Source organism: Neofelis nebulosa, chromosome 8 (genome assembly GCF_028018385.1).
Source record: "Neofelis nebulosa isolate mNeoNeb1 chromosome 8, mNeoNeb1.pri, whole genome shotgun sequence".
Taxonomy (NCBI): domain Eukaryota; kingdom Metazoa; phylum Chordata; class Mammalia; order Carnivora; family Felidae; genus Neofelis; species Neofelis nebulosa.
Window position 1 is genome coordinate 58507940 of NC_080789.1, and position 23737 is coordinate 58531676.

The following is a 23737-nucleotide window of genomic DNA, read 5'->3' on the forward strand; positions in this document are numbered from 1 at the left end:
TCCCTTTAAGAATTATTACTACCTGGGGTGCCTGGCTGGCTCAATCGAAGAGCATGTGACTGTTGATCTCGAGGTCATGAGGTCCAGCCCCACCTTGGGTGTAGAGATTACTTAAATAAACTTAAAAAAAGAGTAATTAATACCTAATGGCACTTATGAGTTAGGCATTGTTTTAACAACTTTATGTGTGTGTGTGTGTGTGTGTGTGTGTGTGTGTGTGTGTATGTATATATATATAAATTCTTAAAAATCCTACGGAGGTTCTGGACATTTTGAAGCTAGGCCCTGCAGCTTCTCCTCAGGCTTCTTGGAACGCTCTGGTAGCTCAGAGCAGCCACATAAGAAGTCTTACCACCTTGCCATGCTGAAGAAGTTTCATGTTGACACTCTGGCTGACAGCTCCAGCTTTCCCGTCATCCCCATCAAGGTGTCAGCTATGCAAGAGAAGCTCTCCAGACCAATCCACCTGCCTGCTGAATATCACTAAATGACCCTAGCCAATGCCACATGGGATAGAATAGCTGCCCAACTGAGCCCTGTCCAAATTTCTTTCCCATAAAATGTGAGCTATAAGAAAGTGGTTACTTAACAAAATACAAACAATGAGCTCGGTTCTCTCATTCTTGTTTTACAGATGGGAAAACTTAGGCACAGAGAAATTACTTTATGCCAGGCACTATACAAGGCATTGAAGGTACAATTATCAATAAAACAGATACAGGCTTCTGCCTTAGCAGAGCTCACAGACTTCCTCGGAAGTCAGAAAAGTATCTTTAAAGTTTCATGAAAGTCAGGGCGCCTGGCTGACTCAGTTGGAAGAGCAGGCAACTGTTGATCTCAGGGTCATGGGTTCAAGCCCCACATTGAGTGCAGCGATTACTTACATAAATAAATAAGTAAACTTAAAAAAAAATTAAAGTTTCATGAAAATCATAAGGGGGCATGTAAAACTTGCTGTGGGAGCTCCTAGTTAGGGCCTCTACCCAATTCTAAGTGGTTGAGAGAGGGCTTCTTGTGCAAGTGAACTTTCAGCTGAGATCAGAATGATAAGTAAAAGTTAGCCAGTAAAGATTGGTGGGATTGGAGAGGAAGTGTTTCAGGCAGAGGGAAAAAAATATATATGCACAGGACCAGAGACCTCAGTGCACTTCAGGAATGTGAGGAATTAGTGTATGGCGAGAGTTTAGAGTTTGTGGTAGGGAGCATGAAAAGGTTGGGCTCAAGGGAGAAAGTCTCTGTAAACCGTACTGTAACATCTGGACCTTACTCTGAGGACAATGAGAAGCCTTCGAAAGGTTAAATCAGGGGAGTAGCAGGGCATTTTTGTGCTGTAGAAAGGTCACTCTGGCTGCTGGGCCAGGAATGGACTGGAGGTGGGCAGGACTATATGCAAAGAGACCGTTAGGAGGTTCTATTATCCAGGCAAAAGAGGATGATAGTTGTAGAGATTAAAGGAAGTAGGTAGATTGAAAAGATTTAGTAATCAGCTAAATATGAGTAGTGAGAAAAGAGAGAAATGAAGGTTGGCTGCCAGGTTTCTGGCATGGATCAATTGGGTACACCCTGTATGTGCTGCCACAGCTGATAGTATTTTTCTTATCATAGTGATTATCACACTGTATTTTGTTATGAGAAGGCAGGAGCCATATTGGTCATCTTAAATGACAATGCCTAGCACACAGTTCCTGCCTAGCATGGGTGGCAGTAAGCATCCAATATTTATTGAACTTAAATTTAACTGAATAGTGGTGCTGGAGGAGAAACAGGTTTGGCCTGGGCCGGGTGGAGGTGGGGGTGGGGAGGGGAGCTGACAAGTTCAATTTAGAAAATACTATGTTTGGGGGCGCCTGGGTGGCTCAGTCGGTTAAGCGTCCGACTTTAGCTCAGGTCACGATCTCGCGGTCCGTGAGTTCGAGCCCCGCGTCGGGCTCTGGGCTGATGACTCAGAGCCTGGAGCCTGCTTCCGATTCTGTGTCTCCCTCTCTCTCTGCCCTCCCCCATTCATGCTCTGTCTCTCTCTGTCTCAAAAATAAATAAATGTTAAAAAATTTAAAAAAAAAGAACATACTATGTTTGTACTACTTTGAGCATTGTGAAATATCCAAATGGAGATTTTTGGTGGACCATGGATTAAACTGGAGTTCCACAGAAAGATCCGGACTGGAGATAGGGTGCTCACTGGCACATGGAGGTCATTGAAGCTGGGGAGAGAATAAGACCACATAGAATGTGTAGAGAGTGCAAAGGGCATAAGATCTTAGGCAGAACTCTGGGGTTTAAGGAACAACCAAAGTCCTTCCTTATGCAACAGAGAAGGAACTGCTAAGAAGGTAAGGACACCAGAAGTGTTTGTAGAATAGTCGATTGTGTTGGCTGCTGCTGAGATGTCAAGCAACATAAGGACCGCAGGGTCCCCGTAAAGTCAGGGGTGACCCTAGTGAGGAAGAACCTTGCAGAGGTGAGGGAGTGAGAGGAGAGAAATGGTGACCCCATATGTAGGTAATTCTTCCAAAAAGTTTGACTGTCAAGGCGCCTGGATGGCTCAGTCGGTTAAGTGTCTGACTTTGGCTCAGGTCATGATCTCACAGTTCGTGGGTTCAAGCCCTTATCAGGCTCCACACTGACAATGTGGAACCTACTTGGAATTCTCTCTCCCTCTCTCTCTCTGCCCCTCCTCCACTCGAACTTTCTCTCTCTCTCTTTCTCTCAAAAATAAAAAAAAAATGAAATAATTAAAAAAAAGTTTGTAAAGAGGGTGGTAACTGAAGAGTACAGTAAAGGGAGATTCATCTAAACCTCCATCTAAAGGAGGCCATCTAAAGATGGCTGAGACTTGAATATGTTTAAAAGCTAAGGGGAAAGAGTCAATAAAGAGGGAGAGGATAAAGTGCAGGAAAGATGGCAGAAAAGATAGAAGAGGATGAGACTGGAACACTTAGAAAACACCGGATGAATGAATGATGAATAAATGGGATGAAGTTGATCACTATTTTGGAGGTGGGAAGGAATAGTTGAGGGCTAGGGTTCTCCGCATTTTGAAAGTGGAGCGAACTAAGGAGGAAGGTATCACTGAGGCCCAATCCCAGTCCTGGGAACCAGCCCTCAGATCTCGTGTCAGGGGAGGAGAGTTGGCTCTCTGATGTCACCAAGGGGGAGGTGGACTCCCTCCCTCCCTCTCCAAAGCCAAACAGCCTCACATTGTGCAGGGGGGAAACTGAGAGAAGGGGAAAATACGAGTGGTTAGGTAAGGAGAGAGCCTCAGCATGTGTTTTAAAGCTCTGGCAATTGACAGAAGTCCATTCCCACCTTCCACCGAGGAAAAGCAGACAGCAGTGCCCCCTTCCTCCCTCCCCACAAATGCTGTCATAGCACCCTGTGGCCTTGTCCACAGGCCTTGATTCAACTGTAGTAAATTTATTGTTATTAGTTAAGATCTGTCTGTAAGCTCCAAGAGGGCCAGGGCTGTGTCTGTCTTCCTCTCTCTTATCTCCAGTGCCTGACACTGTTCCTTTCACACAGGAGGTGCTCAGCCAATCCTTAGTCACAGCATGAGTGAATGAACCCACACTGAAGGACTCCGCCCAAAGGCCTTTCCTACAGAGGGTTGTTTCAGGCCTCTCAGCTCCCAAAACACATCCTGGATTGAGAGGATGGTGGTATTTGCACCTTTTCCTCTAACTTGGAACCCCTCTGTGTTTCTCCCAGCCACTTTCTCTTCCTCTCTACTTTCGTCTTATTGTTATTGCTCTGGCTCTGTCTCTCTGTCTCTCTGTCTCTCAGAGTCTGCACAGGAAGCACGCCGCTTTAGGTCTGAGGCTATTGGTAACGGAAACATTGGTGCCTGTGTAAATTTCATAAAGGTCACAAACTTTTTTTATCTTTGTCGTTCATTCCTGTCTCTTTGCCTATGTTCTGTCTCAGACCTGATTCTTTCTCATCTTCTTGGGTCCAGCTCAAAAGTCCTGCCACCACCACCCAGGACCAGCTCCTGCTGCCTGTGGATTTGCTGATGGGCCTCAGAAGGTACTTGGAGGAAAATCACAAAGCTAGCCCCTCTCCTCTGATTTCCTGCCTTGCTGGCTTCATAGCTCTGCTGACCACATCCTCTCTCACCTTACTTATATAGTTCCTCACCAGTCACATCACCCAGGAGTTCTCAGCCCCCCAAACCTGTCACTGACACCCACCCAGGCTCTCTGCTCTCATTCTGAGCTCCCTGACCTTACCTTTCCCCCAACGCTGTTCTTGGAACCATGTCCCTCTGCTTGGAAGCAGCCAGTTGTGTCCTTTTCTGGATCTCCAACAGCTCTTTTTCCTACAGGTGACAGTACTGACCACAATGCTGTCAGGCCGGTGGTGGCCAAGTACCTGGGGGAGCCTCGGGCTGGGATCCCCAAACCCTTCTCAGGGATCCCAGCTCTGCGCCCTCTATGCCTTCACTTACACTGGGGCAGATGGCCGGCAAGTGTCCCTGGCTGAGGGGGACAGGTTCCTACTGCTTCGAAAGACCAACTCAGACTGGTGGTTGGCAAGGCGCCTGGGAGCACCCTCTACTTCCCGACCCATCTTTGTCCCAGCTGCCTACATGGCAGAGGAATCTATCTCTTCCCAGAGACCAACCACCATCACCTCCAGCCAATCCCTCTGGATTCCTGGTAAGTACTCCCTTCACTTTCCTACCTCGCCAGCTTCTAGGAATTATTGGAAGGATCTCCCTCCCTCAAAGCTGACCCCCTTCTCTTATTTACCTCTGGTCAGCCTACTTTTCATTCCCATCACGGTGTCCCCCATTGCCCCTCCTACTAGTCTCAAGCTTTCTAGGTCTCATGTACTTTTCCACAGCCTCCCCCCGCTCTTGTCTTCCCCGTGAACCCCTGGGATGACTGATGCAGCCAATATCACCTCTCTGATCACCTGCCCCCCCCCCACTCTTCCCATTTCTCTGTTTCTAGGGCCAAAGTTGTTTCCTGGCTCCCTGGAGGAGATGCACCTGTCTCAGGAACCCCCAGGCAGAGCCCAGGCCACCTCTAAGCAGCCTCCTCCTCTGCCCCCCAAAATGTGTAGAAGTGTCAGTGTTACCAATTTGAGGCCTACCCTTCTGAAGCCCTTTCAGGAAGGAGCAAGTGGAAGATCCCTCTCTCAGGAAAACTTGCTGACAGAGGCCAATGCTAACCCGGTGAGTCACAGCTCTTCTGAGTGCAGTCAGCAGTTATTTACTGCTGGGCCTTGTTCTAGGCACAATGACAAGGCAGACAGAATCTTTGCCCTCAAGGGATTTCCATGGAGGTGACAAACACACAAACGGTTGGTATTGATAAGTGCCACCAAGAAGCATAAATACGGTAGGGAGTGATGGAGGGGATCTGGGAAGGCGTCTCTGAGGAAATGACATGTAGTTGAATCTGAATGAGGAGGAAGAGACTGCCATGAACCAAACTAGGAAATGAGAAGGAGTTCTAGCTGAGGGATAGCAAGTAGCAAAGATCCTGAGGATACAAGGAACCTGGCATGTGACAGAGGGACAGTAAGAAAGCCAACTAGCTATGTTGTTCTCTTCCTCCAGATTCCTGGCCCAGGGCAGCATTTTTCCTGTGTCCCATCTTGCCAGCTCAGGTCACCAACAAGTCCCATTTAGAGCTGTAACTCCCTTGCTCTTCCTGAAGCCTCAGCTCCTCCCCTCTCCCTTACTTGCTAGTGGATGAAAAATGGCCCCCTCTCTCATACTCCCCTAGCAGGGGTCTCTGACACCTCTCCCTCTCTCCCCTATCAATCCGGAGGATGTGAGGGTGGGGCGCTCCCCTCAACCCTCCCCCCCCCCCAGAAAAAGCCGGTTCCCCTTTCCTGAGGCCCTGGGGTAGGGGCGGGGTAGGGGAGGAGGGAAGTTGGCAACAGGAAGTGAGGAGAAAAGCAAAGACTGAGGGAGGGAGTCAAAAAAAAAAAAAAACCCAACCAGCTGGGGACTGGGGTTTCTTCCCCAGTACCTGGGTCACCCCAGCCAGGAGCTGGGGGTAAGAAAACAGTGGGGGAGAGAGGAGGAGGTGGTTAGGTGGAGAGAAGATTGGGGACGAGCACAGGCAGAATAACTACCTTTTTCTTCCCCCTTTGCTGACAGGCAAGACCCCAGCCCCTCATGTCAGAGCACCCTGTGTACTGCAACCTAGTGGACCTTCGCCGCTGTCCCAAGTCTCCTCCCCCAAGCCCTGCGTGCCCCCCGCTGCAGAGACTGGACGCCTGGGAGCAGCACTTGGACCCTAACTCTGGGCGCTGCTTCTACATAAATTCGCTGACTGGCTCCAAGTCCTGGAAGCCCCCGCGCCGCACTCGCGTGCGAGAGATGGTGAGACTTTCCCTCCAGCTTGTTCCTTTGTCCCCTCACTCTCCTTCTTTTCCCTACTGAACCCCAAAGTAGTGTGTTTTCTCTCTTGGGCCCCATCAGAAAATTGTAAGAAGGGTGTTGAGACCGGGTTGAGGTGGCATCTGGTCGTAGCTTTACTCCCCCCATCCCCCAACCCCAGAACCTTGGCTCCATGGAAGGGACGCAGACCCGGAATAGGGGCAACGGTGTCCTGCAACCTCAGACAAAGGGCTCAGAATCTGAAACAGGGAACCCAGAACTGCTTGGCCCCCAGGTGAGACCCCCCCCTTCCTGATCGCATGCAGAAAAAGTCATCTTTTTACTACTCTCTTTTATGCAAGACACTCTTCTTCCTTACCCATCACACCCCCAGCCTCTCACCCACATCCGCACGCTTCTTCCCCCTATAGCCAGGAACTCCGAAGTTCAAGTTTCCTCCACTTGTTCCTCCAATCCCCTCCCCCAGGGTTCACTCTCCCACTGCCAGCACACCTCCCAGCTCCACCCCTCAGACCAGCCAGCAGCCTTGCAGCCCACTCGACCTCTGCCGCAGGTCTTGGACGACCCCCATGTAAGTGTCCCATTTCCTTGTGCAGGCCAAGATCCTCACTGCCCTACCCCCCAATTCCTGCTCCTCTAGATACATCTTCCTCTTTCTGCGTGTTCGCTGGGTATCCTCTCTTACCCAGTCTCCCCCATCCCCCAACTGTAAAGGACCTCACTCCTGGGACACCTCCTTGGGAACGCTGTGGCCGCTGGGGGGGGGGGGGGGGAGGGGCGCTGGGTGCCTTATTGATACCCCTCGCTCCACTTCTCAGGAGGTGGAAAAGTCGGGTCTGCTCAACGTGACCAAGATCGCCCAGGGGGGGCGCAAGCTCAGGTGACGAGAACCGGGAATACAGCTGGGGCTTGGGCGTCTAGATTCTGTATTGTGGAGCGGAGTGCGGGGAGAGCGCCCTCCCCACGTGATTCTAAATGACTTTTGCACTACTACCACTGCCGCCCCCCCCCCCGCCCCCCACCCCTGTAGGAAGAACTGGAGCTCATCTTGGGTGGTGTTAGCAGGTAACAGCTTGGTGTTCTACCGGGAGCCGCCGCCCGCCGCGCCCTCCTCAATCTGGGTGAGTGTGAGGGAGGGGAGGAGGGGGCGTGCAGGAGGCGTTTGGGCACTTCTACTCCCGCGAACTGTGGGGAGGAGGTGGGGAGGGGGAAGTAAAGGAAAGAGCACAGCCTCCCACGTCCTCGCAGTCCCCGGGGTGGGAGGGAGGCAATGAGGGGAACAGCGCCGTTGGCCTCAGTTTCTCCCAATTGCCAGGGACCAGCGGGTAGCCGACCCGAAAGCAGCGTGGACCTGCGCGGGGCAGCCCTGGCCCACGGCCGCCACCTGTCCAGCCGCCGCAACGTCCTGCACGTGAGTGCCCCTCCGCACGTCCCCAAAGCTCCACGCGACCCGAAAATGCGCTCCCAGTTTCCCGCGCGGGTGTCCTGCTCGGCCTCCCTGCTTTTTATGCCCCTTCCCTCTGACTGAAGCCCTTTCTCCGCTGGCGGCTCAGATCCGCACGGTCCCCGGCCACGAGTTCCTGCTGCAGTCAGACCACGAGACCGAGTTGCGAGCCTGGCACCGCGCGCTGCGGGCGGTCATCGAACGCCTGGTGAGCTGGATGGGAGGTGGCGGGACGGAGCCCGGGCACAGGGAGTGGGGAAGAAACAGTAGGATTCTAGGCTGGTAGGAGGCTGGGTGGTCTCGGTGTAGTGCTCTGGAGTGGGGTGGGGGGAGCGCGGAACCCCGGCAGCCGGTTAAGGTCTCCCTGCGTCGAGCTGAGGTTGCAGATTTCACTCTTCTCTCTCCCAACCTCCGACTCGCACCCCTCCCCCCCCCCCCCCGCGCCGTTCGGTGTGTAGGATCGAGAGAACCCCCTGGAGCTGCGTCTGTCAGGTTCGGGACCCGCAGAGTTGGAGGAGCTGAGCGGCGGAGAGGAAGACGAAGAGGAGTCGGAGCCGGTGTCCAGGCCACTGCTGCGGATCGGCGGCCGCGGGAGCTCTCGTGAGCGGCCCGGGAGGTCCTAGGGTGGGCGGGGCCCGGGAGCGCGTCTCCGGGCTCCGTCCGGGCTTCGGCTCTCACGCCCTGATTCCACCTGCCTCCTGCAGGTCGGTGTCCTGAAGGAAACGAGCAGAACCGCGTGCGGAACAAACTAAAGCGGCTTATCGCAAAGAGACCATCCTTGCAAAGTTTGCAGGAGCGTGGTCTGCTCCGAGGTGAGGTGGGCTGAGCCGGCCATCACCCTTTTCCTTCGTACTTGCTGTAATATATTTGCAGGCACTTTTATGGTCCTGATCTGGGCATCCGCCCACTTTGCGGATGAGAAAATTTCAGTGAGCAGAGCTTCCCAGAACTAGGTCAGTGGTCTTCAGAGACCACTACTGTCCCCTACATTTGTTATTTTGGGGGGGGGGAAGGGGTGTACCTCCTAGAGTACAGGCCTAGAAAAGGCAGCCAGGAGGGCCAGCCCAACTTTAGGGTGAAAACCTGTGCTGAGAAGAGCTTCCATGGGCGATGCTGCCACTGCTTCCCAACTCGCCTCTTTGCTTCTCCAGACCAGGTGTTCGGCTGCCAGTTGGAATCACTGTGCCAGCGGGAAGGGGACACCGTGCCCAGCTTTGTGCGGCTCTGCATTGCTGCTGTGGATAAGAGAGGTCACTTTCCAGAGACCGCACAATCCACCCCTTCCAACAGGCCAAGGCCTGGAATTCCCCACCTCCCCCACCTTAGTCTCCCTCCTGCATTATTTCTTTCCTCCCTTGGGTCTCTCACCAGTCCTCACCACATACAACTTAGAGCGGGAATCCTTATCTGCTCCCTGCCTCATCTCCTAGGTCTAGATGTAGATGGCATTTACCGAGTGAGTGGGAACTTGGCAGTGGTCCAGAAACTTCGCTTCCTGGTGGACAGAGGTGAGAAGACTTACGGGCGAGTGGTGGTACTAAGAATTTCATGCCTCAGAACCACAGGCGGTTCTGAATGAGGGAGCTGACAGAGCAGGGAGATCTGGCTAGAACTGCATGACTTAGCTCTTGATCTCTTCTCATCCATGTTGCAGAGCGGGCGGTCACCTCCGATGGGAGGTATGTGTTCCCAGAACAGCCAGGACAAGGTACTTACGTGGGAGGCTCCTTAGACCCTTGAAACATCCGACATCCTCCCTGCTCCCTGTGGATCTCCCCATGTCTTGCTCCTGGGAGGGTTGTCCCCAAGCCCACCTCTGCTGCCTTGACCCTCTGTGGACCTCCTTAAGTATTCCTGTGGTCTTTCTTACCTGGATCTTCTCCCAAACTCCTGACCTCTCTGTCTTTGGCTCTCTCTGGACCTTCATAAGCCCTGAGCCCTTCTGCACATCCTTCTCCTCCCAGAGGGCCGGTTAGATTTGGACAGTGCCGAATGGGATGATATTCACGTGGTCACTGGAGCACTGAAGCTTTTTCTCAGGGAGCTACCCCAGCCTCTGGTGCCCCCACAGCTGCTGCCACATTTTCGTGCTGCCCTTGGTAAGGGATGAGAGCTTTGGGTAATACCCTTGGTACAAGGGTGGGGCATGAAAGGTAAAAAATAGAGATTCCATTACACTCTTCTATTTCATCCTGAGTACAAAGATGGAAAATAACTTAAAAAAATTTTTTTAATGTTTTATTTATTTTTGAGAGAGTATGAGCGGGGGAGGGGCAGAAAGAGAGGAAGACACAGAAACTGAAGCAGGCTCCAGGCTCTGAGCTGCCAGCACAGAGCCCGAAGTGGGGCTTGAACTCGTGAACTGTGAGATCATAACCTGAGTTGAAGTCAGACGCTTAACCGACTGAGCCACCCAGGTGCCCCGATAGCTTTCAATTCCCGTGCCAACTCCAGTGGTTTTTTTGTGAATGGTTAGAGGGCTAAGTTAAAAAGAATGCTAAAGCTGCAGTTGAGGGGGCTGTCTGGCTGGCTCAGTCATCAGTAGAGCTTGCGACTCTTGATCTCGGGTTGTGAGCTCGAGCCTCATGTTAGGTGTAGAGATTTCTTAAAAATAAAATCTTGAAAATAATTAAAGTTGCAGTTGGGCTCAGTAAAAAAGAAAGCAGTGGTAGATTAATCGTGTCTTCCATGGGCATGGGAAAGAGTAGCGAGTTTACCCCCCTGCCTAAGGATCTTCCTTGGCCTCACCCCATGCCCTTCCCTTCATTCTTTCTCTCTAGCACTCTCTGAATCAGAACAGCGCCTCTCTCAAATACGAGAATTAATAGGCTCAATGCCCACGCCGAACCGTGACACCCTGCGGTACCTCCTGGAGCATTTATGCAGGTCAGGAAAACCGAATGTCTTTGTGCATGCTGAGGGAGGGTGGAGTGGGGCAAGCAGCAGGGACCCTGTTCAGATGCAGTAAAGGTAGGAAACACCTCCCTTCCTCACCTGTTTACCGGGCAGATGGAGGAAATAGGCAACGTCTGTTCAGGGCATCGAGTGGGGATCAAGAGAAGCCCAGGGATGCTTTGAGAGAAATGAGGGAGATTTAACCTCTCCCTTCCCTCTGCCTCTTTGTGTCCTGTTGGGACAGTGGTCATGGCTTATGTGGCTGACCTGGGCCTGGGTGGTGACTTCTGAAAGAGGATAGCCATTTGAATTAGAGTCTCCCAATCTGTGAGCAAAGAAGACTGTAGAGGCAGTCTCTGAAGCTGGGAAGAGGCGAACGTTTCCTAGGTTGTATCTTCAAGTTGTGTCCTGAAGGTTTCTCTACTGGTCCTGTCTCCTTTGCCCTTGAAGCTCTCCGCTTGGTTTCCTTCAGCCACCACAGAGAGAGGTCCCAAGGCGAACTCTTTCCTGCTCACACCGTTGAAGGGTTAGATTTATTTGAAGTGATGAAGCTGCTGCCTTATAGCCCCTTCTCTTCACCTTTGCCCACAGGGTGATAGCACACTCAGATAAGAACCGCATGACCCCGCACAACCTGGGAATCGTGTTTGGTCCAACCCTGTTTCGCCCAGAGCAGGAGACATCTGACCCAGCAGCCCATGCTCTCTACCCTGGGCAGCTAGTCCAGCTCATGCTCACTGATTTCACCAGGCTTTTCCACTGACTGGTGCAAGGAAGAAGAGAAAAGGTGTTTCTCCTGATCTCTGTTGGGTGCCCTTTGGTGGGGGTGGGGATAGTGGGTGTTCTGTTTTGAGGACATCCCATTAAACCCTGTGTCTCCCATATGGGTGTCTTTGTGAGTCTGACCTGAGGGATTTGGGATGGGGCGAGGGAGCCTCTCTAAAGAAGGAAGTAGGTGGATTAAGCCCTGCTTCTCTTCTTTCCCTGTCATCACCCCTCCCCTAAGAGAGTAACTTGTAAAGCAGGGCTCTTTCTGATGCAGTTCCTTTATTATCCAGAAACAGTGTCATTATCAAATTCCTCCCCCGAACACATACAGAAGATGTACAGCCCCCACCCATACCCCCCATCCCTGGGGCATCCCAGGGGCTATGGCTCCTCCTCCCTACTTCTCTGTGGGGATGGAAACCCTTTAGGAAATGGATCTGTGATTACTGGGATTCCCCACTCTTTAGGCACTAGAGTTGAGGAATTGTGTCTCCCCAGGCAGGGATCCCAGTAAGATACTCATGTTGCCCACAGCCATGTTGGCGGGCCCAGAGGGAGGTGGGGTATGTTCAGAGCTGTCCCCTTGGTCATGCGAAGGAGGAGGACTCAGCCCCTGGGCCTCATCCAGAATAGCCACAAAGTCCAGCTGAGTGTTGTCAAGGTCAAGAGAGTCCAGAGGGTTGCACACCTGCCCTTCAGGAGGAGCGTACAAGGCAGGACCCCCTCCCAGCCTGCCCACCTCGGGATGACCACAGCTGGGGTTCGTGCCCCCTGCCTTGAGGGTCCCATAGCAAGTAGTCAGTGGGGGCAGAAGTCGGGGTGGTGCTGCTGCCCTATGGGAAGCCTTGTTTGCCCCCACTGCAAAATTTTCATGGCACGGTGGAGGGGTGGGATAGGAACCTGACTTGTGACTGGGCAAGTTAGGTGCAAAGCCAGGTCCATATGTGGCCAATGGGGCCTTGGCAGGACTTGGGCTAACCTGGGAACCCCCCAGAAACTTGGGACTCTGGTAGACAGGTTCCTGGACTGGGAGATCTCCCCTGCCCCCACCCTCCCATAGCAGTTCCTGTTGAGACTGAACATAATTACACACAAGCTGAGCCTTGAGTTGTCCTGTGGAGTGAGTGGGGGAATCAAAATCCAGGCCAGACCTGGGTTCTGAAGAAAGATAATCAGAGGGTGGCTGGGTATAGGCACCTGACTGGGGATACTGGGGAGGGGGAGGCTGGGGGTAGTGGGAGAACAGAGGCTGTGGGCGAGGAGGCCCCTCACTGGGGTGGGCATTGAGGCAGGGTGCCAGTCCTGTGGAATCAGAACCCACTGGACACCCCTGTTCTGGCTTGACCTGCACTTGTCCATAATGTTCAAGACGAGGACACTGGCTGTAGACTCCAGCTGGAGCCTTGGGGCTTGGGTACAGCCCAGAGTGGGAAGGGAACTCACTCCATGGTTCAGGGGTGGGTTCAGGATAGGAGACCTGCTGGGGACAGGGGTTTGGCCCATAGTTGGTGGGTGGACCAGGCCCAAGAGGCAGGGAGCCTGGACCCCTAGCTCCATAAGGCTCAGCCACTGCCCCCTCAGGTCCCCCATATCCCAAAGTATCAGTAGGTGGGAAGTCCATATAGGGGGTTAGACCACTGCCTATCATGGAGGTCCCACCTTCTGGCTCCTCCTGTAGCCCTCTGGTGTCCATGGCAACATTCTCAGTGATGCTGGGGGGCTGTGGTGAGTAGACAGTGGTTGGGAGTTGGGGATCGAAGTTCCGTCCTCCCCCTGCCACAGTGGGGGGTGTGTGGACACAACCCAAGCTCTTGAACCGCTGGACTCTGGCTGGGGCAGGACGGTCAACAGCCCGGGCTGGGTCACTGGCCCTCCGGGTGACCCCTACATTGGGGTTGTATCCTGGATACTCAGCTCGGCTTCTCCAGGAAGGTGTGGGAAGATTCCCCATCTGATCCAGGCTGGGTGCTGCCGTGGGTGGGGTACCACCTCCCCTGGCTGAAGCATATCTTGCCCGGAGCAGGTAGTGCTGGGCAGGCGTGAGGCTGGGCAAAGAAGATGCCCCATTCTCTGGTGGGGAGCCAGGGGGGAAAGGGGAGGCCAAGGAGGAACGGCGGCTGACAGTATAAGCTGAACTGACACTGCTGGAGCTGCTGCTGCGGCGGTCAAGAGAAACTGGGGGCCCCAGACGGCGGGACACAGGGGTGCCTACAAGTGATAAGGAGAAAAGACGGGATGGTCAGGGAGCCCTCTGCATCTCACCCTGCCTCCCTCATGGGGACAGCCTTGTCCTGGAATCCCAGCGACAGGCTCCTTAATGCTGACCAATCAGTTCTGTCTCCTCCCATGCCCTTTCTACATCTGGGTCACCAGGGATTCAGAACCACCATGAACAGTTGTATAGGTTGCACACTGCACAGCCCTAGGGGACCTAGGCACTCACATTATAGACTTTGTATATCGCAATTACCTGATAGATGGAAGGAAGCGTCTTGAGGAAAGGGGACCTTTTCCTAATTGTACAAAGGTATATAGGGCAGCCCTGAAGGGTGAAGTCCTCCTGACTTCAGAGGAGGTCCAGATCTCAGCCCAGCAACTATTCCCACACCCAGGTCTCACCAGTATGGGTCAGGCTGGGCAGTTTGAGGCCCCGGGGTCCTACTGGTCGAAGCTGATGTAGCTGGTCCAGTCTGAGGTTCTCAAGGCGGCGAAGAGTGGACAGACCGGTGCCAGCAATGCAAGGCCCCTCATCCAAGCTGGACAGGTCCTCAGTGCTGCCCCCCGCATTTCCAGTCATTTCCACACCACTATCTGTATTAGCTGCACTGCCTGCTGGGGAGTGGTCGCTGCTGCAGGACGACTGGGCTCCAGGGCTGGGCTGTGGCTTCTGTGGGGAAAATGAGGTCTGAGGGTGGCCCCTCTCCACTTCCCCCCAGTTCCCTAAGAAGAGCCTAGACTGGAGCACAGACTGCCTGGGTTCAAACTCGCACTTAGTTCTGTGACCTTGGACAATTTGTCTATGCCTGAGTTTCATCATCTGAAAATGTGGAAAATAAGTCCCTTTTTCATGAAGTTGTTGTGAGTATATGAAATTATAATCATATTACATGTGAATCATGCATGTAAACCATACATAAATTAGAGTAATATACCAAGCCCCATATAAGAGTTTGTTAAACCAATTAATTAATTACACTAAAATCTCTCAATTTGGGGTAGCCCAAGGAGCACCACTGGCATAAGAGACTAGAGGACTGTGCACAGAAGAGTGATTTACAGAGGACATGGAAGAGTTGGAAGGGACTAGAAGAACGTGGGCCGGGCAGATGGGGCGTGGAGGCAGGGGTCACCCAGGCCGGCTCACCACGGTGCCCTCCGGCACGGTCAGTCTGCTCTCTTCCCTGATGGGGCCTCCATCCCGCTCCCTCTTGGGCTCCACTGTGGAAAGGGATGATGCCCTGGGCAGGGGGCCGTCTCCTCGGTGCCGCTTGGTCACATGGGCATCAGGACCGTGCACTGTCTTGACATGTTTCCGAAGTGAGCTGGGATCTGTGTAGCGTTTGGTGCAGCCGGGGAGCTTACACACATACGGCTTCTGTTGAGTGGACAGTGAAGACAGCAGGCAAAGAAATCAAAGCGGGAGAGTGCAGAAGGAATGGGAAGCAGAGGTGGCATCGAGTAGGGACGAGGGGTTCAGGGAGAAATGCACAACGCCCGAGGAATTAAGGAGAGCGGGACCCTTGGAGTGAAAAACAAGAGGGTCAAGGGGAAGATTAGGAAAACTGACAGCCCAGATCCGTGAGGCCTCATAAAGTCAGGAGGTGAGGGGACCAGGTGTCTCCTCCAGTTAGAACGGGTCTATTTAGGTTGGCCCTTTGGCTGGTTAGAGGTAGGGGGGTGGGGATGGTAAGTGGAAATTCTTGGTTTCAGAAAGGCCTTAACCAGGTGAATTAAGTTGTAGGGGACAAGGGTGGGGTGGGGACTCACCTCTGTGGAACGGGTGCTGGGCTAAGGGATTTCTTATGGGGGACTCTCCCCAGTAGCTGGCTTCTCAAGTGGGGAGGGTCTTTTAGGTGGGGCATTCACCTCATTGGAGTGGGTCCGATTCTGGTGCTTGGCTCGGTCACTGGCATTGCTGAAGGCTTTACTGCAGCCCTCGTGCTCACACATGTATGGCTTCTCACCCGTGTGTGATCGCAGGTGTGTCTTCAGATTTTCAAGCCGTGAGTATGACTTCCGGCACCCCTCAAACTAGGGGATGTTGGGGTCAAAAGATAGCTCTCAGACAGAAGGACATGGAGATTAGAAGAACTGTAAATCTCAAAAGGGATGTGCATTAGAGAATATAACTCAAGATGGGAGAGCAGTTCCCAAAATTCAGGGACAAGGGCAGGCAAGAGCTGGAGAAACAAGAAGCTAGAGTCACTCTGGCTGCAGGGACACGGAGATGAGGCAATGAGCATCTCCTGGTCAAGCCGGAGCAGATCTCCCTGTACAAGGATCTGAGACTGCCTTAGGATGGGGTCATTCGGGGAGTATATTACGTCCTTGACACAGAGCTTCTCCCTTCTCCATTAGGTAGAGTGGTAGGCACAGTGCTGAGGGCCCAGAGTATTTTCAGGGGCCCACAAAAATGTTTTAACCTCTTTTATTTTTATTTATTTATTTGAGAAAGAAAGAGAGTATGCACACTTGGGGGGAAGGGGCAGAGACGAGAGAGAGAGAGAGAGAGAGAGAGAGAGAGAGACTCAAGCAGGCTCCATGCCCAGCGGGGTTCGATCCCACAACCATGAGGCCATGATCTGAGCTGAAATCAAGAGTTGGATGCTCAACCAGCTAAGCCACCCAGGCGCCTCTGATTTCTTTTAATTAAAAAAAAATTTTTAAAGGTTTATTTATTTTTGAGAGAGAGAGAAAGGGCACAAGTCAGAGAGGGGCAGAGAGATAGGGAGACACAGAATCTGAAGCAGGCTCCAGACTCCGAGCTGTCAGCACAGAGCCCGATGCAGGGCTCGGACTCACAGACCGCTAGATCATGATCTGAGCTGCAGTCGGACGTTTAACCAACTGAGCCCCCCAGAAGCCCCTCTAATTTCTTTTAAAAGCAAGGGAAAAATAACCTTTAGGTCCAGGGAATGTCCTAATATGCAATATCAATACGTTCGTTTTTATACTAACACAGTCATAATACACAGTTTTTAAATACTTGTTTATGGAGGAAGTGGCCAATGAAGGCAAAAGTGCCTAGGATCCATGAGAGTCCTATGAGCTCTGCCTTGGTGGGGAGCCCCAATTTAGGGAGGGACCCTGAGCTTGGAAAGTGGGTGCCTCACCGTGCACTTGTGTGGCTTCTCGCCCGTGTGTCTGCGCATGTGGACCACCAGCATATACTGGGCTTTGAAGGGCCTCAGCTCCCTGGAACAGCCCCCCCAGTGGCACACGAACTCTTTCCGCTCCCCATGGATGTGCTCACTGTTGATGTGCTGAAGGAGGAGACACAGAGGCTCTCTGAGGTTCCCTTAGGCCATCAAGGTGCAAAACAGACCTTCCCTTGACCTCCCCATCCCACCATATTCCCCCAAGGCTTCACTTCACAGGGGGAAGGGGCAGAGAGAACATCAGAGCCCGCCTCTCCGTTCTTCCAGAGTTTCTAAAACAAAGCTATAGCTCCTGAGTTTCTGCCTGCCGCACTAGGCAGTCAACCTCTGACCTCAGGATCCTGACCTCCTGCCCTTAGCCTGATTCCACAAGGTTCCCCCAGAATGTCCTACAAGATCCAGCCAGCATTCCTGTTACCCCCTGGGGCTCACGTGCACCAGCTGCTCCTGGGAGTCAAATTCCTGGCTGCAGCCATCCCAGCGGCAGTCAGTCTCATACACGGATTCAGGCTCAGGCTTTTCCTCTCTCTCCAGGTCCTCCCGCCCATCCAGCATCCCCAGCAGGGGATCCTAGGGCAGAAGATATGATCCTAGGGTCACTCGGGTGACGGCTTTTGTTTAGCTCCGGCTTCAGAGGCAAAGTCAGCCCCTCTTACCTGTGTGCCTGTGGAGTTGGGGCTGGACATATCACCCTCCAGGGGCTCCTCTGGGCACTTGCTAACCATCAGGTCCAGCTCAGACTTCAGCTTCCCCAAGGGAAGAGGTGAGGGTGATGAAGGTAGAAGTGGGCAGAAGGAAGAGGGAGCCCAGCCAGGTCTTCCTGCCCTGAGTGCCCCCACCCAAGCAGCTGGAACCCCTGGGTTTAGAAGAGACTTCCTCCTCAGACTGCACTGGGATGGGCAAAAGGTGAGGGATCTCATTTGGAAGAGTAGGATTCAGCCCCAACATGTGAACCCCGGCAACAATACCCCTTTATTTCTCTGCTGCTGAAAACTTTTATATCTCCTGTCCTTCCTTCACCTTGCCCCATAAAGTCCACCACCACCCGCTCTGAGCTGAGGGAGACTGAGTGGCGACATGAGGACTCTCACCTGGCAAGTTGGGAGGGGTCCCCGGGACTGAGGATGCGGCATCATCCCACCCTGGGTGGGGTCATGGGGACCACAGGGCTGGACCCCGAAGGAAGGCGAGGTCCCTTTTTGGTGATTCATCTGGGGTGGGAATCCCAGAGATGGGCTGAGGAGGAGGAGGAGGAGGAGACGGAGTTACTTAGGACTGTCAGCTCAGAAAGTTGCAGGAGTTCTTGGGCTATTTGGAGTGTTTCGGAAAGATGGTATGGGAAGTGGCTGAGGCAGTTCCAGGGAAGTGCTTTGGAGGGCTTGAGGCTTTTAGTAGGGTTTGGTAGGGTCTTTAGGGGGGCCTCTTAGCCCAAAGCTATCTGCACCTCATGGTGCTGATGGAGAGGTGACCATAGGAGCCCCCGGGAGATGCACAGCGTGAGTTGATGAAGGCCACAAGGGAGCTGGGGGAGGTGCGGATAACTGTCTGCAGGTCCAGGCTGGCGTCGGACAGAGGTGAGATGGAGAGTGCCCGCTTCTTGGTCAACTTGACTGCACTTCGGGGAGGAGGAAAGAGTGCGGCTGGGGCAGGAAACAGGGAAGACAGCTATAGTAAATGGGGCGTGTGTCTCCATACACCCAACCCATGGGTCCTGATTCAAACAAAAAATGACACTTGACTCTGCTTTGCCCTACTGATGCCATCTGTGACTTCTTGATCATGCTCTGACCCCTTGCTCCGATCTCCAAGCATTTCCTCTTCCAAGTTAGAGCCCCTGCCCACCCCCACCCACTCTTTTATTTGGGACAAGTCCCAGAGGGGCAGAAAGGGAAGAGATATTGCTTGAGGCCTCACCCTCAGTGCAGCTGTTGGTCTCCCTGGCTGGCCCATAACTGTGGGGGCCAGACATGAGGTTGGCCTGATGGCAGAAGGGCAGACCGGGCAGTCCTAGAAAAGAGAGACGGCCAGAATGAGTAATAGGAATGGGGGATACGTAAGGCCTCACGTTGAAACCCCAGGAAGAGGCCTGATCTCATATTCCAAGCCTCTACCACACGAAGCCTCAAATCTTCTTATGGATTGGAAACTGGCATGGGGTAGGAAATGGAAGAGGGATCTCTGAGGCTGACTGAGAAAGCTGCCAGTCCTCAAGACCCAGAGATTGGTATTTGCACTGACCTTCTGTCCCCATGCTGGGGGCCTGACTGGGGAGGGGCCGGAGACAGCAGGGCTCGCCATAGCTACTGACTGGCGGTGGGGTCATCGAGTTGAACATGGTGTCTCAGAGGCGAGTGTGGGGACACTGCAGGAGGGGAAGGGAGATCTGCAAGTTATAAAGGCGGGAAGGAAACAGGGAAGGTCAGATAACTAAGTCAGGTATAGAACCCCAGGCAGAGTCCCTCTAAGACAACTGCCACAGGAAATCAAATTGAATCGAGCATCACACAGACAGGGTGAGGGTAAGAAAAGAAGTCCCAAAGAGGCAGAGGCACTCTTGGGGATCTTTGTGGGAACTGAGTGGGATCTTTGCCTGGGTGGTCTATGCGAGTACGAGTGTGTGGGGGGGAGGGTGGGGGGGAATGTCATGGACTAACTGAGCCTATATGAGCCTTAAGCGATTTTATACCATGGGGCCTCTATTTTTTCTTGCTGTGACAATGGGCCAGCTTTGAGGGGTGGGATGGGGGAACTCATGCTGAGCATCTAACTTCAAGCGCTGCGAAGCCCCTTTCCCTTTCCCTCATTTGTTCCAGCCCGGGGACAACCCGTCCACAATTTCTCCAGTATCCAGCAGAGGGAGCTCTCGCCACAGCCCAGACTGAGCGGCTGATTGGGGCCCGGAGGGAGCAAGGAAGATCTGCCTTTTTCTCTCTAAGGCAGAAACTGTGTATAGAAGGGGATAAGGTTTCTGAGGGAAGCCTCCCGGGTCTGTTGAGTACAAAGAGTGGAAACTGGTGTTATTCTGGGGTGGTTTGAATCTGGGCACCCATCTAATTCTTTTGGTCTATTTGGGGGAAACAGGAAAGGGACTGTAAGAGAAGGCTTTGGAAGAATGAAAAAACAAAGTCACCATCCATTAGAGAAGAGTTGTGAGGGAGGAGAGGGTGCTGCTGTCCGCTCTTCTCCTCAAACTCCAGTTTTTGTTCCACCCCGGGTTTTCTGGTCTCCCGGGACTGAGGGTGGGGTGGGGCGGGGTAGGGTGGAGAACGACCGGGAGCGGGCCGGCCGGCGCGGTGGGTGATCCCGGGATGCTGGGATTTAGGGTGAGGGCGGGGTAAGATGGGGAGCGGAACCCGGACCCCAGGACCCAGCCCAAGCTCCACAGCCTGGGTTGTATGCTTCCTAACTCCTCCTTTCCCTGCGGAGAGCTGGATCCCGCATCCAAGACCTCCCAACTCGACCTTGGCACTATGTGTGTGTGTGTGGGGGGGGGGCACAGCTGGCTGGCAGCTGGATGGGGGGACACCTCTCCCGCCTCCTTCCTCTATGACTCACCCAGGGGAAGGAGGCGGGGGCTTGCAAACGACCCCCCAAACACTAAAGAGACTCCCCCAAACGTGCCTACTCAGTCACCTTTCAGTGCCACTGCCCAGCCGCAGGGGAGTCGCGATGTAAATGGGACAACATCCCTCTTCGCCCACGCATGCCGCAGCCCACCCACGTCTCCCCTTCACACTAGTGACAGGAAAATTTCGCCAACTTTTCCAGCTTCAGTCAAGTTTTTCTGGGGTGTGGATGAAAGCGCAGGATGGGGCAGGGAGCTCTAGGGTTCCCCTGCTGGAGCCCTGAATCATCTTCTGTGTCTCCCTATTTTCCAGAGTCCCCCTCGCACCCCCGCTCCCCAACTCCCAGGAGTAGGCCCCGCCCCCCTCCTCCCGGTCCCGCCTTCCCCGCCCCCGTGCCTCCTCGGCCCACCCAAGTCGCCGCCGCAGGCTCTGGCTGCAGACAGCTCCGCTTCCCCCGCCCGCCCCGGGAGCCCAGTCGAGCGAGCCGCGGTGGAGGGAGGGCGGGGGGAGTTGAGAGGCGGGACACATTCTTCCCTCCTCCCCCTAGTGCATCCAGAAGGCTGGTAGTGGCGCCCAGGGTGGGGGACACTGCTGGAGAGTGGGTGTCCCAGTGGGTGGAAAAGAAAGAAGAATCCACAAACTATAGGGACAGAAAGTGACTGGGTAAATAAAATAAGGTGTGTATGGGGAAAGGGAGGGGTCAGGACACCTTGGGTTCCTGATTATCACATCTGGCTTCCCAAGGGTTAACCCCTCCAGACCCCCGGGAACCCCTGAGTGACGTCAAGGGCGGGTCTGTACCGCCTGGCTGGGGAAGCCGGGGAGCTAATGGGGGGGGGGGGTCTCTGGGCCCCGCCCCCATAGGGAAAACCACCCTAATTCCGGCCCTTTACAACTCCCCCGGGAAATTGCTCCGCCTTCTCCTTCCAGTAGACGGTAAAGACCTGTCTTATGAAGACCCCAGGTCGCCAGCCCCCAAAACCTTAACTCCCCAGTCACTATGGGATCCCCTTTCCCTAATCCTATCCCCAAAGCTAGCTGCCCAGGGCGGATTGTTTCGGGGTCACCGGGCCTGAAAGAGGCTTCAGAGCGGGGAGCAAGGGCAGGCAGGGTGGTCTGAGCCAGAGGAGGGGCCTCGGCCCCCGGCTCCCGTTCGGGAGTGGGGGGGGGGGGTGACCAACGGGAAACATAGGCAGGCAGTGGCCAGTGGTCCCGCCCAGTCCCAGTAGGGGTCTCCCTGCGGCTGGCCCCAGCCGTCCTGGTGGTCCTGAGGTCACAGGGTCAAGACAAGGTCTCCTCAGCTCCTCCTTAGCACCCCGTCCACAGCCCTTGGGACTTGGGAGTCCGAATTCCTTGAGGAGTCTTTCTAGGGCCTAAACTGGACACTGGCCCCTCCAGCCCCCTTCCTAGTCGAGAAGACACTCCTTTTCGTCAGAACACATGCACCAGCAAGCACATCTGTCACAAGACAGGTCAGGGTTCAAGCCTAGCCGTCCCCCATTGGTTTTGTCGCCTCACACACACCCATCCCCACCCCACCTAGGGCTCTCTCCTTAGCTGTTCCCTCCTTTCAGAAACACTGACGTCCTCCTGCCGGCGCTCAGGACACACCTGGAGCTGCCTGTCTACCACGCAGACCTCCAGCTAGCCGTCCCTCCAGCCTCTTCATCCCAACCTCATGAAAGTGAGATGTTTCTAATATATGGGAGAGGCGGAGACAGACAAAGAGATCCACGGTTGCCTGAGACAGAGACACAGAGACTGTCAGAAGAAAAAAAAGATACAGAGAAAGGAGACAAATGAAAAAATTCTTCAAACTTTCTATTCCTTACCCCAGGCTCTCCCACCCCCTTTTTGCCTCTGTCCCCCAGGTCTCCCTCTTCGCTGGGCAGAGTCCCTCGCAAGCAGGGCATCCCCTCGGGCCCCCTCCCCCACTGCTCCCAGGTGGTCCCCCGCCTGCCCCCCTTCTCACCTCCTTCTGGGCGCTGGGCTCGGGATGCGCGGTCCAGGGCTAGAGTCTGGGCTGGGGGGTGTGCGGTGGGGAGGGGGGGCGGACAGGGCCACGGCAGCGCAGCCTCAGTGCCACCCCCACCCCCCCTAACCTGGCCGCCAGCCCTCCCGCCGGCCCAGCCCGCCGGGCCGCGAGCCGGGACCACCCGCGAGAAGCGCAAACTTTTTTTTCCCTTTTGCAAAAACTTTTTCTCGCTCAAGCAGCTGGCGCGCCGCCGCTCTTCCCGCTCGCCTCTCACCTCCCTTCTACTTCCCTCCCTCTTGCAGTTCTGGAAGATGAGGCGGGGTAGCTAAAAGCAAGAGAGGGGGTGCCGGGCTTATTGCACCCCCAGGACCCCCAGGATCCTCCCCCTCCCTTGAGGGACCCTATACTGCCTACCCCCCCCCCCCCCCCCCCGCTGAACACGCTGCTGGTGGTGGGCAATAAATCCCGGCATGGATCTTTGGATCGGCAGCCCACGAAGAGGCCCCCAACCAGAGCCTGAAAAAACCAAGAAATATATTAGGGAGTGGCGGGGGGGGGGGGGGGGGAATGGGCAGAAGCAACGAAAGAGTCCATGCGAGAAAGATAATATTGGAGGTAGTGTCGTCGACTTTGGTGCTAAACTGAGCATTATGCCATCCTGTAGTTAATCTGCCCGCCTCACTCTTTCAATGGAACATATGAAGGGGTTGGGACAGATTTGGGGTTTGGTGCAAATGGCACTGAAACAGAGTTGGCTTGTTAGTGAGGGGTCTATAGAGCATAAAAAAGAGAAGCAATGGCTGAGGATCTGGGCGCAGAGTATGCGGTTCACAAGGCTACTAAGGAACCCTGGGATGGAATCACTGTTCCTCTGAGAACCCCCGCTCTCCCTCGTCTCGAAGTTTTGGAGACCGCGGGCACCTCCGCACCTCCGTGCGGCCGGCTTCCTGCGCTTCCCGGCTGTCTGCGCCCTCTGCTGGCTTTTCTGGCACATGACACTCTCTCAGAGTCTGGAAGCGGAGTAGACTGGGGGAGCTGAAGAAGTAGGAGGCTTAACAAGTCCCCCCAGTAAAGCCGTGTTAGGAGCCCAGAGAGGGGATTGTACGAGCCCTAAGAAATGCAAAGGCACACTAGAAGAGGCTGCTTGTACAGAACGGTAGTGTCTGATAGGGGAGTGCCCCGTCCCTTTGGATTTGTGTTGCCATGGTGACTGGATGCAGGGGAAGGGGCAGCTATTTTAGTCTCTCTGACCTTTCTTTATGAGAAAGGGGAGAAAACATGGTGAGGAAAAGGAGTCTCTTCCTTTCCTGTCACCCCTCAGACAGACCTCCCACATCCTAGCTCTGCTTCCAAGAA

The 23737-nt window shown here is 54.1% G+C and overlaps 2 protein-coding genes across 11 annotated transcripts; one reads left to right on the plus strand and one right to left on the minus strand.

Moving 5' to 3' along the window:
* The first annotated feature begins 661 nt into the window (after positions 1–661).
* Positions 662–11576, plus strand: ARHGAP9 (Rho GTPase activating protein 9). 3 transcript variants are annotated; one of them, XM_058742259.1, is made up of 19 exons: positions 662–694; positions 3922–4023; positions 4322–4655; positions 4953–5176; positions 6113–6337; positions 6516–6629; positions 6822–6926; positions 7174–7235; positions 7386–7476; positions 7671–7766; positions 7909–8007; positions 8258–8399; positions 8504–8611; positions 8951–9049; positions 9230–9307; positions 9454–9507; positions 9764–9898; positions 10580–10685; positions 11286–11576. In XM_058742259.1, the coding sequence occupies exons 3-19, from the start codon at positions 4340–4342 to the stop codon at positions 11455–11457; spliced, it is 2226 nt and encodes a 741-aa protein (XP_058598242.1). In that variant the 5' UTR covers positions 662–694; positions 3922–4023; positions 4322–4339; the 3' UTR covers positions 11458–11576. The 3 variants fall into 3 exon arrangements, 2 of the variants coding, with proteins under 2 accessions (XP_058598242.1, XP_058598243.1); XR_009265601.1 differs by lacking the exons at positions 662–694; positions 11286–11576 and having other exon boundaries at positions 3953–4023; positions 9730–9898; XM_058742260.1 differs by lacking the exons at positions 662–694; positions 3922–4023; positions 4322–4655; positions 4953–5176 and adding an exon at positions 5875–6008.
* A 146-nt stretch (positions 11577–11722) lies between these two features.
* Positions 11723–22767, minus strand: GLI1 (GLI family zinc finger 1). Of its 8 annotated transcripts, none has more exons than XM_058742248.1 (13): positions 22379–22767; positions 22018–22147; positions 19079–19223; positions 18755–18847; positions 18285–18480; positions 17932–18076; positions 17497–17586; positions 17273–17410; positions 16796–16945; positions 15549–15713; positions 14827–15057; positions 14082–14349; positions 11723–13670 (listed from the first exon to the last, which is right to left on the minus strand). In XM_058742248.1, exons 3-13 carry the CDS (start codon positions 19173–19175, stop codon positions 11926–11928), a joined length of 3318 nt encoding a protein of 1105 aa, XP_058598231.1. In that variant the 5' UTR covers positions 19176–19223; positions 22018–22147; positions 22379–22767; the 3' UTR covers positions 11723–11925. The 8 variants fall into 8 exon arrangements, with proteins under 8 accessions (XP_058598231.1, XP_058598229.1, XP_058598226.1 ...); XM_058742246.1 differs by having other exon boundaries at positions 19079–19202; positions 22018–22101; positions 22379–22766; XM_058742243.1 differs by having other exon boundaries at positions 19079–19202; positions 22379–22766.
* Positions 22768–23737: the final 970 nt, after the last annotated feature.

Excerpts from the sequence above, each read along its gene's own strand:
- ARHGAP9 (XM_058742259.1), top strand. The coding sequence starts at position 4,340 with ATGCTGTCAGGCCGGTGGTGGCCAAGTACCTGGGGGAGCCTCGGGCTG. Across the intron at positions 9,050-9,229 it reads TGCTGCTGTGGATAAGAGAG|GTCTAGATGTAGATGGCATT; the intron begins GTCACTTTCCAG and ends CTCATCTCCTAG. Across the intron at positions 9,308-9,453 it reads TCGCTTCCTGGTGGACAGAG|AGCGGGCGGTCACCTCCGAT; the intron begins GTGAGAAGACTT and ends TCCATGTTGCAG.
- GLI1 (XM_058742249.1), bottom strand. The coding sequence starts at position 19,175 with ATGTTCAACTCGATGACCCCACCGCCAGTCAGTAGCTATGGCGAGCCC. Across the intron at positions 18,077-18,284 it reads CTCTCCATCAGCACCATGAG|CCCATCTCTGGGATTCCCAC; the intron begins GTGCAGATAGCT and ends CCTCCTCCTCAG. Across the intron at positions 15,714-16,795 it reads AGAAGCCACACAAGTGCACG|TTTGAGGGGTGCCGGAAGTC; the intron begins GTGAGGCACCCA and ends AACATCCCCTAG.